Genomic DNA, 14,515 nt, shown 5'->3' with positions numbered 1-14,515 from the left:
TCTGTGTCGTCTCTCTCTGTGCTTACAAGGCTTCACATTCTCAGTTTTCTATCCCTAGGTTTGCAATTGCAATGTGCATCTCAGGCCATATCAAAAACACAATTTAGCTCATTGGCGGTTTTCTAGCAGTATCAAGCCTTTCACAAACTTTGACCGTGGACTCGGTTTCCAAATGCAGTGCTACACAGAGCTATTACCCCCTACGGGGGTCACCCATGCTTTGGCAGTTCCTTTCATCTCAGCAACCGCCAGCAATTTAATTGTTGTCAGAACTTCTCTATTGCAGGTTTTCTCTCTTGTTAAGGTGTCTCCTCAACCACAGAAGGAAGGCTTAGAATCTCATTCTTCACAATTTTCTCAACCAGAGACGAAATTAGTACTGGAAAGAGAATACCCGCTATCCGGAACTGTGACTGATTTAAGCCGAGTCAAAATCTTGAACACGAAGAGTGGCGGAGAAGCCATCTTGATTGCAGTCCGCAATGCCAAGCTCAGCTTGATTGAGTGGGATCCCGAGCGTCATGGCATCTCAACAATTTCCATCCATTACTACGAGCGGGATGACCTGACCCGCAGCCCCTGGGTGCCTGATCTGAGCCGGTGTGGCAGCATTCTGAGTGTTGACCCAAGCAGCAGATGTGCGGTGTACAACTTCGGAATCCGCAACCTTGCGATTTTGCCCTTTCATCAGGCGGGTGATGACTTGGTGATGGATGACTACGACCCGGAGCTTGACGGAGAACGCCCAAACCAGAACACTGGTGAAGGAGCGCAGATTGAAAAGAGCAAAGAAGGATCAGCACATCAAACACCCTACTCCTCGTCTTTTGTCCTGCCATTAACTGCCCTGGATCCTTCTTTGCTACACCCTATCAGTCTTGCGTTCTTGTACGAATACAGAGAGCCGACGTTCGGAATTCTATATTCCCAAGTCGCAACCTCCACTGCCCTTCTTCATGAAAGAAAGGATGTGGTATTCTATGCCGTATTCACACTGGATCTTGAGCAGCGAGCTTCTACCACCCTTCTTTCGGTATCTCGGCTTCCTAGTGATTTGTTCAAAGTTGTGCCACTCCCACTTCCAGTGGGAGGCGCCTTGCTTCTTGGATCAAATGAAATTGTTCATGTGGACCAAGCCGGTAAAACCAATGCGGTGGGAGTCAATGAGTTTTCAAGGCAGGTTTCTTCATTTTCAATGACCGACCAATCGGATTTGGCGTTCCGCCTTGAAGGCTGCGTGGTTGAGCGACTGGGTGGTGATAGTGGAGACCTACTTCTAGCACTTGCATCTGGAGACATGGCACTGATAAAATTCAAACTTGATGGTCGGTCTGTCTCCGGTATCACTGTCCATCCCCTTCCAGCGCATGCAGGTGGAGACATTCTGAAGTCGGCTGCCTCATGTTCCACTTGTCTCGGGGACGGAAATGTCTTCATTGGCAGTGAGGATGCCAATTCGGTGCTCCTAGAATGGTCGCATTCATCCGCATCTACTAAAAAAGCTCGGCTTGAGTCAAAACAAACAGCCGAAGGTCTTGATGATTTTTCAGATGATGACGACCAGATGGAAGATGATGACCTTTATTCCTCAGCGCCTGGACCAGCACAAGTCGATAATCGCATGGGAACTGACAATTCAACCCCCGAATTTCATAACTTTCGACTCAACGACCAGCTTTCTAGCATTGGTCCATTGAGAGACATCACTTTGGGAAAAGTTTTCTCGAACACGAATCACAAAAATCAAGATGCCAGTGAAACTGTTGCCGCAGAACTGGAGTTGGTGGCATCTCAGGGCTCAGACAAAGGCGGTGGCTTAGTAGTCATCAAGCGTGAAATCGACCCCTTGACTACCATGTCTCTGAAAGTCGATGATGCGGATGGTGTTTGGTCAGCCAGTATCACAGAAAAGAGAGGGATCTCCAGCACAGACAACCCCTCTCGTCAATATGTGGTTGTTTCCCGGTCTACGGATTCGGAGCAGGAGGTGAACGAGGTCTTCGTTGTGGAAGAACAAGGCTTGAAGCCTTTCAAGGCATCAGAGTTCAACCCAAACGAAGATTGCACAGTTGACATTGGATCTCTGGCAGGCGATACTCGTCTAATTCAGGTCCTGCGGAACGAAGTCAGAAGCTACGACATAGGTACAGTCTACTCCAGTCTGCTAGCAAGCATTGCATAAGCTAATGGTGAAACGCTACAGACCTGGGATTGTCACAAATTTACCCCGTTTGGGATGAAGATACCAGTGATGAGCGTGTGGCTGTGAGCGCAAGCTTTATTGATCCTTATCTTGTGATTATTCGGGATGATTCATCAGTATTGCTTCTGCAGGCGGATGAAAGTGGTGATCTTGATGAAGTTTCGCTTTCAAATGAGATTAGCTCTTCGCAATGGCGCTCCGCATGCCTTTATCACGATAATTCTCAGTCATTCAGCGTTGCAGGCTCATCGTCGGAGGACTCTTCAGAAGGCCAGGTGCTTCTGTTCCTATTGAATCTGGAGTATAAGCTCTCAGTATGTTGTCGTGAAAAGAAGATTGAGGCATTGGTGCTGACTTATAATACAGATCTTCCAACTTTCTGACATGAAGTTGCTCGCAGTCATTGAAGGCGTCGACTGCTTACCACCCGTATTGTCGACCGAGCCTCCCAAACGATCTAATACTCGGGAAACCCTGACAGAATTTGTTGTTGCCAATCTTGGTGATAGTTCTTGCCTTTCACCTTATCTGATTGTAAGCTTTTTCTGTCGGTTTGTGCCTTTCTCTCTTCTCTAACGCAAGTGTTGTAGGTTCGAACCGAAAATGACGATCTCATGTTCTACAAACCATGCCTAGTTCCAGCAAATGCCGATCATGGATCACCTTCTCGTCTGCAATTAATCCGAGAGTCAAATCATATTCTACCAAAAAGCCTTTCAGGGGAGGCATCCTCTCAAATACAGAAGCAACAGCGATTGAGACCGCTGAGGGTTCTTCCTAATATCTCAGGGTTTAGCACTGTCTTTATGCCGGGAGCTTCACCAAGCTTTGTCTTCAGGACAGCAAAGAGCCCACCGCACATCATTCGTCTTAGAGGAGGCTTCACACGTTGGCTAAGTTCCTTTGATTCCGCCGAAACTGGCTGTGAAAATGGATTCATCTACGTGGATTCTCAGGTGAGATTTTTCATTCACCGTTGTAGTACTTTCCACATTTACTAATTCTCTCTTTGTAGAGCTGTATCTGGGCTTGTCAATTACCTTCTCAAACTCAATTTGACTATTCATGGACATTGCGCAAAGTTCCAATTGAAGAAACAGTCGACTTTTTGGCCTACTCAACGTCTTCTGATACTTATGTTCTCGGCACAAGCCACCAAGGAGACTTCAAGTTACCGGAGGGCGATGACCTGCACCCTGAATGGCGGAACGAAGGTTCGTGATTGCTTCAAGCATTTCCCATTGTGCTGTGCTAATCTAATCTCAAGAACTATCATTCTGTCCGAAAATCCCCGTAAGCAGCATCAAGGTCGTCAGTCCTAGGACATGGACCATCATTGACAGGTAAAAAGACCCGACAAACAAACCTCAAGATATGACGAATCCGAATACTAATGTTCATAGTTACCCTCTGGATCCCGATGAACAAATAACGGCGGTGAAAAACGTGAACATTGAGGTTTCGGAGAATACACACGAGCGGAGAGATCTAATCGTCGTCGGAACCGCCATTGCAAAGGGCGAAGATATGCCAGCTCGCGGGACGATCTATGTCTTTGATGTGATCAAAGTGGCACCAGACCCCGAAAAGCCAGAGACAGGCCGCAAGCTCAAGCTAATTGGCAAAGAGTCAGTGAAAGGTGCAGTGACCGCGCTGTCTGGCATCGGCGGCCAAGGGTTCATAATCGTGGCCCAGGGACAGAAGTGCATGGTCCGAGGTCTCAAGGAAGACGGGAGCCTTCTCCCCGTCGCCTTTATGGACATGCAGTGTTACGTCAATGTAGCAAAGGAGCTCAAAGGCACTGGCATGGTCCTCCTAGGAGATGCCGTAAAAGGACTTTGGTTCGCCGGGTACTCAGAGGAGCCGTATAGAATGACACTTTTCGGGAAAGACCCCGAATACCTCGAGGTGGTGGCAGCCGACTTCCTCCCCGACGGCAACAAGCTGTACATGCTAGTCGCTGACAGCGATTGCAATCTGCACGTGCTGCAGTACGACCCCGAAGACCCGAAGTCCTCCAACGGCGATCGACTCCTTAGCCGTAGCAAGTTCTACACCGGCAACTTCGCGTCATCGGTGACTCTTCTGCCTCGCACACCTGTTTCATCAGAGCTCGCCGAGTCATCCGAAGAAGCAATGGACGTGGACCAGGCCATCGCCACACACCAGGTTCTCATCGCGTCGCAGAACGGGTCACTGGCGCTGGTGACGTCGGTTGCCGAGGAGTCATACCGTCGGCTATCGGCACTACAGTCCCAGCTGATCAACACCGTTGAACATCCTGCTGGTCTGAATGCTCGTGCTTTCCGAGCTATTGAAAGTGACGGCGCTGCGGGTCGGGGTATGATTGATGGCAATTTACTGCGTTTATGGCTGAATATGGGTAGGCAGCGACAGGCTGAGATTGCGGGTCGGGTCGGTGCGACGGAATGGGAGATCAAGGCTGATCTGGAGACTATTGGCGGCGATGGGCTCGGATATCTGTGATTGCCGGAAACAGACGCTTTTCGGTACATTAGTTTTTTTTAAAGGAATTACAAAAAAAAACTAACTCACTGAGTGAGATTATTCGTACAACTTGATTCTATTAGCTGTGCACAGCTGGTCTATGTATCCAGATGAAAGAGAAGTGGTCAGCCCAAGATAGGATTTTCAATATACGACATGCCACGAGAACATGTATAGCTGAAGGATCTCAGCGTGCACCGAAGAAGGCCCATCACGATCAAGTCAATAACATGTTATCATAACACAGTGGGATATAACCAAGGACCAAGAAATAAAGAGAAAGAGAGAAAAAAAAAACGTGACCCTGCCAATCCCAATCCAGTCCGACGTGGGTAATCCAAGTAAATCCAAGTACAATCCAAAAGCCCAAATCCCAAAATCCACTGCCCAAAAAAAAAAAAAAGAAGAGAATAAATCAAACACCTTAGCACGCCACATTCGCCATTTTCCAAAGGAGAGAATCCTTGAAATCGTAAGTGCCAAACCCCATCCGTGGACCCCCATGAGCATCAATATCAGTAACACATTCGACATGTCAGCTTGGAATCAACTATGTTTCGTCCAAACATGAAGCCAAGTCTAAAGAAATCAGTGAAAAAAGAAAAAAGAAAAAGTCAAAAAACACCCCCATCCCAGAGTGACAATGCAGATGCGAAGAAGAAAAAAAAAAGACAAACGCCATCCAGCCCCATTAGACCATAATCCCAGTACTGGGCAGTTTAGAAGACATCTTCTGCGGCAAAATACCGCTTGCTCCGGCCTCTGGAGGCTACGAATTTCATCTCCGGCATGTTGGTGTGATGCACTACATGTGGACGGTAGACAGCGTCGACAGGGGCTTGCCAGTCATCCAACCCGAGAGGAAAGTACTCGTAGAGAAGATCTGTGCTTTCGTTCGGGAAGGGAAGCGATGATGCGAATGACTGGGGCAGGTTGGCAGTCTCCAGCAAGGGCATGGACGAAGCAACGCTCCGCGAGGGGGTTTGAGAGACGGCATGAGAGAGCTTGCGCATCTTAGAAGGCGGGGCAGATTGGTCGAGACTCAGCGATCGCTGATGTGACAACTCGGCAGCGAATGGGGACACCATCTTTTGGTCAAGATGGAGATTAGGGTCACCGCTTTCTTCCTCGTCCAGCAACGACAAATTGATTGGTGCAGCGCCCGATGTTGCAGTACTGACGCGGCGATGTGAGTCGGTCCCCTGGGAGAGCTGTTCTGGGCTGGAATGAGGGAACATGGACTTTGGGGCATGTGACATGATATTGTTTGATGAGGACTGTGGGATGGGGGTCCAATCCGGCGTCGCTTTGGCCTGCTGAGCAATGCTCGGCGGAGGAACAGATGTTGTTTCAGGAGAGCTACTCTGCGTGGCTGGCTTCGTCCTGGCTGGAGTCACGCTGGCACGACGCGGGGCGGAGTCATTTGTTGGGGTGCGGTTCATGGCGGAATTCGAGGAGTTGGCCTGGGCATTCCTCCGGGAAGCGGCAGCACTGCCGCTGAGGGGGAGATCTTTGCGCGACTGGAAGTTGCGTGGGCTGCGGCCACGAACGATGACGGGACCTGACTGGACCTCTGAGATGGGTATCTTCGCGCCAGTGGATAAAGTCGCGATCACCTTCAGTCGGACGACGAAGTGTTGCTGTAGCTCCTTTCGACGACCATTGTTTGCGGTCGCGACACGGAACTGTAGTCGTTTCCACGCAATAGGGAAGGTCGCGTAGTCCGAGTCCAGATCCTGGCCCGCCATGATATCCAAGGGAATTGGGGGAGGCTCCTTCTCGATTTTAGCACCAGTGCTAGTGTTGTTCTCCTCGGGTGCCGTGCCAGAATTAGCCGCCGCCGCCGAGGGGGTCTTCCATGGCACCGAGATAATCTTCACCGGGTTTCCTTCGACGGATTCCGTGGCTGATACGGTGAGTTCCTGGGCGAGGATGGGAATTCGGTCGCCGTGTTCGGTCATGATATAGCGCATGCCGCGGGGCAAAGTTACTGAACCGGTAATTTGGAACAAATTGCGACGATAACACGTCAACTCGGCACCTTGTTGTGGCGGGGCATTTTCCGAAGGGGATGTTGTATAGGGGGACTCGGCAAGAAAGAACATCCCGTGCAACTGCGCTGACACCGATAAGGAGGTTCGGCGCATGGAATAGTCGAGAAGCGTAAAATGGTATACTGGCAGCGAAAAGCTCAACAGCTTGTTGTTGTGGTCGATCGACGAGTCCTGGGGTTGTTCCTGGGGCACTGGGTCGAAGGGCGCCACCATCTCGGTGAAAGGGTCGTCATATGCGGAAGAGAAACGCCTGAGTTGATGTGACAAATTAGGAGGCGCGAACGTGAGATCCTCACTATTGCATATTAAATTAGCGAAACCAATTTCACCGTCGAGCGGAGCGGATGATCCACCCCCTCTCGTCCCACTTGGAGATCTGATCACCCACCTGACAAAGGTCTCGGAGTCGAAGTTGGAACGGTGGTCCGGTAGATCGAGGCTGGACATCGCATTGAGATATTCATTGCCCTGCAAATTTCCAAGTGACAATGGACTGGCCAAATATGGCGGCGCCATAGTATCGAAGCCCTCCATGATAAGAGCTTATGCGATACAGAGGCACACGATGCGGGGGAAGGAGCTATAAGACTTTTCTTCTTATATATAAAGATATAATCAAATGAGAGAAAGAGAAGAGTACAAGGGGGGGTAAGAGGACAAGAGGACAAGAAGGTCAGACGAGAAGAGAAGCTAAGGATGAGTAGAACAAGACCTGGGGAATGCTGCAAGCGAGCGGAAAGATAGGCTAAGGCGGGAGTGAAGGCGGAGAGGACATTTGAGACGGAAATGGACCAGGGTTATAGTGGATATAGATGGTATAAAGGTATTAAAATGTACCTAAAGATAAAAGAAAGGAAAAGCAGATCACCAGAGCCGAAGAGGAAAAGAGAGAGGAGGAATCTCGACTTTCTGCCAAACGATCAACGGATTCGGGGAATAGTGGAGCCGCGGTTTTGCGGAGAACGAACGCAGCGCTGAGTCATCTTTTTTTTTTCTTCTTTCTATTCCAAGGTTCTTTTTATTTTATATAAAATTGGGGGTTTTTTTTGCTTTTTAGTTTTATATTTTTAATGTTTAATTTTTGTTTTAAATCTTTTTAAAATTAAGTACATTTTTCTATTAATCATTTTGGGTACGGAGTAGTACGGAGTATGTCGATAACAATTATAACAATTATAGCGATTATGACAATTATCACAATTATCCCAATTATCCCAATTATAACAACCCATGTACATATCCAATAACAACCTTGAAAGTAACCTGGAAATCCCTCAGCACCGATGGGGTAAGACTTGATCGCCGGCTCTCGGCAACCGCCTGAAGATCTAGTAACTATCACTCTCATAGTCTTCTATATATTCTATATATTCTATATTTCTTATTGCATCTTCTAATATGGAGTAGTAAGTACTCCGTAGTTCATATCTGAGATCAAATTCACTTTAACGATGAATACCCACCTGCCTATTAAGGTAACCTTACTGCTTCGGGTTGACCCTCCTGAAAACGCCACATATTAATATTAATATTGATGTTCTAGAGTTAGGATTACTGGATTAATACTTCTGCTTACTATGTAGGCCTGAATATAGGTACATAGTGATAACTAAGGTATGTTCGTATTTCAATATTCAATACTCCGTACAAATCATAATCTCATTACATTTCGACAATGCGATCACATTGACCTCAAGGATGATCATCATCGGCCGTCTGACATGCAGCTAGAGAAGACCAATCAAAATATGCGGCGCATTGGGCGGTGCGCCCCGTATGCTGGACCCTGTACTTTTGGCTATAGCCCCACTAGAAACGGGCGAAAAAGCCATGCAATAATCTGCAAATCTGCAATTTAATGCATGTAATATGTTGAGCATTTCGATACCTCGGTAAGCCTTTAAAGTCTTTCGTTTTCCGGCGATGTCCGTGGGATCTACAATCTTCAAGGTTCATATATTCTACATAATTTAGTGCAATATATGTATTATCTACAGAGTACATTTGTATCCCTCTTTTTTTTTTTTCTTAAGACTAAATTCCCAAGACTCAAATGAAAACAACCATTGTGGAAGGAGATACAGGTCCAGAGGGGCCGATGTCAGACGGGAGATTGAGTGGCGAGAGTAAGAGAAGCTTCGTTTTCGCATGTGAACCAATGAGTCTGTGCATTAACCCGATTAGACTACAATCCCCGAGTGATCTCTTTTCACTTTTCCTTTTTCATTCTTCTTCCGGCGCGTTTCCCGTTGCGGTCTAGAACCTATACCAAGGTTCTGACCTCGGGAGCCATCCACGGTTAGACGTGGCGCTCTTCCAACCTTGGAAGGTTCCAAGGTTCCAAAGGTTAGAAGCTCGTTCTAACGGTGCCGATCTAGTCTTTGGGTTTGGACCTGAGATCCAGAAAAGCTTCATATATGTTATATATAGATATGGTAATGTACCATCTAGGTACTGTACCTGAAAAGATATATATATATATATATATATATATATATCTGCAACTTTTCCAAGATCGTAGATCGAAAATATAGAAAGACCTCTAGGTGATTCCTGGTTCAGCTTCAGCTGCAAATAAAAAAGAAGCTCCGCTTGTACAACTGAGGGATTTTTAACGCAAACAGAAAACTAAATTGGTTCAAAACTCTGAACCAATGAAATTCATTGGCCCGGGTCAAACTCAGGCCCCGAGGCCCGAAAACTCCGTTTGGGGGGTTATGCGATTCTTTGGTTCAAATGTTCTATATACAAAGGAAATCAACCTTGAAGAAAGAGAGAGAGAGAGAATAGTCCCCTTTATATACTGACACCCTTCTAACGTCGCATTCTGATAACAAGACTAAGACAAAATACTACGCCTATAACCCATACCCTTGTCTTTTTTTTTTTTTTTCCTCTCTTTTTGACCCCCAAAAGAGTGGATGGCTTTTGTCCGCCTCCGGCGCCAAAGCGGAGTTCCGTTCTAAGCCCACACACTATTTCCACAATTTCCCCCATTTCCCCTCCAATATTCCCCCATAAAACCCACCTGAAGTTAGATGTGTGCATTGTACGAAATACGGAGTACATAATCTAGCTTTAGCCAAGTCCAAGGTATTTCCAACGGACCTCCGGTCCAGTCAGGTCTCGGCTTTAATTGTGATGCCTTCTGATTAGAGGGATAATTAAAAATTCCCCAGGGCTTGAAATTAAATAAGTCTGGAACCGTGGAACGCATAGCCGACGGATTTAGTGTAATTAGTGTATATAATTAGTGTATAATTAGCCGTAGATATGGTACATCCACGGGGACCGATTCATTCCACCCGAATCCCGATCCCCGACTCCGGAGATACTGGAAATATACATGCACTTCCCTTTAAATATCCCCTTTGCTTTTTTTCTTTAACCTATACAAGATGTGTATCTCCGGTGATCACGGGAACTCGGTGATCATTTATTTGATTGGATCAAATAACAGACTTTCTGTCCTACCCCAGACTTATCAAGATTTACACTTTGAAACCTTCGTGTCCAGAGAATCAATAATAGACATGAAAAAGAAACTCAGATACAGTTATTGAAACAGGAAATGGACTTATATAGATCCAATTGAAAAAAAAAAAAAAAAAAAGAAATGAAATGCCAAACCCAATGCGATATGGATATCATGGAAAACAGAAAAGAGGAAAGAAACAGAATCAAACTCTGATCATTTATACTACGCATGCATCATCGTCCACGTAGCTGCATCACAGTTCACTTCCTCAAAGCTATGTAACATAGTGAAGCCCATCGTAGAGAGATTGTCAAAGTTGCCATCGCCGTCGACCTATATATTATGTTAGATAAACAGAGAGAAAAAGAGGAACAAGCGAAGAACATACACAGTCCATAACCACGGCATCGGCGCTCAACTTCCGAATCTGCTTGATAGCCAGCAGGATCAGACCCTGCATGACCGTAGAGTAATCTTCCCCACAAGAGGAGATGACCGGAGACGAAATGCCCCCAACAGAGGCCTGGGTCGCGCGCAGCACAGGCATGTGTTCTGCCAAGGCAGATCGCTCATTGTAAATCACAATACTCCCAAGTATGACCCCGTCAGAAGGCCGCTTGGCCCGAATGATCCCGCAGTTAGGCGCTCCGCCCAGAGCCATGCGATATATGTCGGCCACACCCTGCCGCGCATATGTTTTAATGTGATCGAGAATCGCCCGCGCAAAGTCCCAGCCATACACAAGGTCGTATGTGACCTCTGCACTCTGTAGGGTCGCAGTGAGTCCTTCGGGCGGCACCCATGTTGACAGGTTGCGTAGAATCACGCTGCAAACCGGTCGCGAAAGCGCCGTGTTCCACCCCATGTTCGCGAACCATTGTCGCAGCTGCTTGCGCTCAACCGGGTTACCGCTCGGGATACCAAGGTAGATCCCTGGCAGTCGGGATCCTAGCTGGAAGCGTTTCACTCCGCTCCGTTGGAGTAGAGTCCGAATCGCGCGGCCGTGGAGAGAATGTCCGATGGATAGTTTCCTTCGAGAGGGGTCCACGATCAGACATGCAAGCACGCCGGTGCCTGTTGATCGAAAGAAGTAGGTTGCGCAGAACCCATAGAGGGCCTGCGTGCTACTGTTCCGGACAACGAAATGGGCTTCATCGATATCCTCCTTTCGCAGCAAGAAGCTGCTAGCGGTAGCTCCCAGAAGTTCTGATGGCCGGCCTTGCGGACAGTCCTCTCGGATGGTGTCGAGCAAAGCATCCAACGCAAAAGAATCGCGATCCTCGTTCCAATTTTCGACAAGCCAGTGCTGTCGAGACTGATTAATCTTCTGTGTTCGACCAATGGAGCCGGGTAGGGCTGCCGAAGGTGTCAAGTCGCCATACAAGACTTTCACCAATGCCTGGAGGGCTGTTTCTGTGAAGTCATACGTGCATATATAAGTACCGATTGAGGAATCCATGGCAAAATCATATGGCGAGCTAACTGCCACCACAATTAATGGCGTCTCGCGGCGTTCGCCAGAGGAGGTATACTGCGATTGGCAGATCATGGAGACGTGTTTTGAGAACCCTTGCTGATATACATTGCGATTTGCATCTGCCGTGACAACGACTACAGCACTTGCTCTTTGGATGAGGTCCTCGTGGATGGGACGCACGCCATTGGAAGTATAGGAGGTGTGCAGCACGCGCCCGTTCCTCTGCCGCGAGAGCGATCGTCCAAGCTCTTTGAAGACGCCCTCTCCACTCAGAACCGAGGTGGTTCGATCCGAAGATAATGGGTCAGACGGCCCATGCGCAGACTCTGCGGCCGAGAGCGAGACTGCTGACGTTGGAAGTGGCTTGACCAGCGGAGTCAGCAGCAAAAGTTCCTCGTCTGCGTCGATGACATTGGACAACGGAAGTAAATTTTTCTTATCTCTCATCACTGTAATGGAAGAGTTGTAGGCTCGGGTGGAAAGGTTGGTATGCGAGGGTTGCATCTGTGTAAGCGAAGAAAGGCCCGGAGGGTTCAGGGCCTGTTCCCACGAAGTACACCGTGCCTTCAAATCCAAAACGCGGCGCAGCGATTGTTCAATTCGCTGACGGCCGATGATACCGTTCTCCACGCCGAGCTTCAACCCGTTGATGGCTTCTTGCTGGACCGGGAATGATCGACATAAAAGGATGATATCGCAGCCGGCATTCTTCGCCATCACTGTGCCACCTCCTACTCCAATATTATGTGTGAGTGCTTCCATTTCCAAACATTCGGAAACGACCACCCCTTGAAAATGGAGATCTTTTCTTAAGAGCTCGTCGACCACCTGATCACTCAGGCAGGCGTGCATCACGTTCATCCCAGCAGATGATAATGAGACACCTCCCACCATCATGGCATCCAGGCCCTGACTTATAGCGTTGCGAAAAGGTACAAGCGCGGTAAGACTGAGTTGCTCCAGGGATTCCGTAATAATTGGGACATCCGTCTGGGAGCCAAGAAATTCCAAATTACCATAAGATGGAAAGTGTTTTCCACAGGTTACTAACCCTGCTTCTTGATATCCCCTCATGAACTGGACACCATATTGAGACGCCTCTTGGGGATCGTCACCGGCGGTACGAACGCCTAATGGTTGATTTCGCACATTGGTCAAAACATCCAAAACAGGTCCTAAAATCCAATTGACCCCAACAGCCTTGAGCTCCTGTGCTGTCGCAACAGCTACCTCATGGGCTAAAGATTTAGACCCCGTGGCTGCAATGCCCATGGTACTAGGGAATTGGCGAATATATATCTCATCATATAAACTGTTGACACCACCATTCTCCTGGTCCAGGGCAATTAGTAATGGAACGGGATGACCTGCATCATGCGCAATGGTCTGTAATTCCAGAACTAATCTGGTTGTATCCTCGGCCGCTGTAAGCGTGTTAGTGACTGTCCAAGTTGGTGATGGAGGGCCGTTTTTTTTTAAAAGATACATTTCAAATTTTTAGCAGATAGCAGCACAGCGCCCAAGTGATAATCCTCAATGAGTGATCGAATCTGTTGATTGACCGAAGTTCCATCAAAGCCCATCATAAAGAGCTGACCCATCTGCCTGTGCCATGTCAGCGCGCCCGAGGTGTCAAATTTCCTAAAGTGGAAATCATCTTAAAGACCCTTATCCCCAGGTTGACGGCTAGGTTCCACAAAATGGAGATATCTGGGCAGATTAGAGGTGGGGGAAGGATCAACGCCGATAGGGGATGAGCCAAGCGAAAAAGGAGATCGACATACCTATCTAGGTCCTCCCAGCCCGGGGGCAGCATGTCCTCTTTCCGGGCCATGGCCCGAGGAGGAATGCCTGCAGCGGCCCAGAAAGGTAGGATGCAAAGGGTGCAGTGTCGGAGGATCAAGGTGTGGACACCGCAAACGTCTGACAGGTAATGGATATGAAGCCAGTGCACGCGGCGTGGTCAGGTGACAGGGGGGGGAAGAAGGGTTGCAAGAGTCAAAAATTGGACCTCGGGAGCTTTGCCTTTCACCCCAGAGCCGCAAATGTCGGGGAAGAATTGGGACTAAAAAGATAAGGGAGATAGGAGCTGTGTGTTCCCCCGCTGTTAGAAGTGTCACGGGACCTTGGCATAATTTTATATTGATATTTGAGAGTATATAGATAATTGAGATATGTAATAGTAAAAAAAAAAAAAAAAGTACACAATTTCTATAGCCAAGATACATCTTGGAGTAAGAAGGTATGTGTACATATGTATGGAGTAGATTGGATGGCTTATTGATGAATCATATGTAATCTCCGACACTGGGCACTGGAAGTCCCCGGGGTCCCCCAGATAACACATTCCCAAAATGGAAGTCATGTGAGATATGTATGTAACTGTAATTGAAATCCAATCTCAACAGACATAGTCACGTGCCATACATACTAATACCCGTCAATACACATCAATACTCCTACAATACCATACCGGGGCGGTTACGACGCTACAACGTCCAGGGTTGCACTGAGCACTTTATTTCTCCAGCTTTTTACCGACTTCACCGGATGCAACTCCTACACTTCTCAAATGGAACCTTCAGACAACCATGTGCTCTATGGAGCTCCCACTCTCCAATCAGAATGTATAATTGCTTTTTTTTCCGGCGTCATCGTACATTTTGGCTTGATTGTTGAGCCACATGGAATACATCCGAGTGGACCTTGATAGAAACCCTGGAATCGGCCGAATGAGGTCAATGGCGATTTGGCTATCTTTTTCCAGTGGACTGTTAAGATACGGTATGTTAACT

The 14,515-nt window shown here is 47.7% G+C and overlaps 3 protein-coding genes across 3 annotated transcripts; 1 reads left to right on the top strand and 2 right to left on the bottom strand.

Annotated features, from left to right (window-relative positions):
- Positions 1-172: 172 nt before the first annotated feature.
- On the top strand, positions 173-4,690 carry N7479_002551 (cleavage/polyadenylation factor CFT1; the record flags this gene model as incomplete). Its single annotated transcript, XM_057250248.1, has 7 exons — positions 173-2,144; positions 2,204-2,517; positions 2,570-2,737; positions 2,794-3,159; positions 3,219-3,417; positions 3,471-3,546; positions 3,607-4,690. 7 exons carry the CDS (start codon positions 173-175, stop codon positions 4,688-4,690), a joined length of 4,179 nt encoding a protein of 1,392 aa, XP_057114680.1.
- A 740-nt stretch (positions 4,691-5,430) lies between these two features.
- Positions 5,431-7,299, bottom strand: N7479_002550 (p53-like transcription factor DNA-binding; the record flags this gene model as incomplete). The annotated part of the gene is made up of 2 exons (XM_057250247.1): positions 5,431-7,060; positions 7,154-7,299. 2 exons carry the CDS (start codon positions 7,297-7,299, stop codon positions 5,431-5,433), a joined length of 1,776 nt encoding a protein of 591 aa, XP_057114679.1.
- Positions 7,300-10,465: 3,166 nt separating this feature from the next.
- On the bottom strand, positions 10,466-13,554 carry N7479_002549 (putative beta-N-acetylglucosaminidase; the record flags this gene model as incomplete). Its single annotated transcript, XM_057250246.1, has 4 exons — positions 10,466-10,576; positions 10,632-13,144; positions 13,207-13,325; positions 13,505-13,554. The coding sequence occupies 4 exons, from the start codon at positions 13,552-13,554 to the stop codon at positions 10,466-10,468; spliced, it is 2,793 nt and encodes a 930-aa protein (XP_057114678.1).
- Positions 13,555-14,515: the final 961 nt, after the last annotated feature.

This window comes from Penicillium vulpinum (genome assembly GCF_028829585.1).
Source record: "Penicillium vulpinum strain IBT 29486 chromosome Unknown utg000001l_segment0_segment0, whole genome shotgun sequence".
Taxonomy (NCBI): Eukaryota; Fungi; Ascomycota; class Eurotiomycetes; order Eurotiales; family Aspergillaceae; genus Penicillium; species Penicillium vulpinum.
This window is presented reverse-complemented; position numbering and strand designations above follow the sequence as displayed.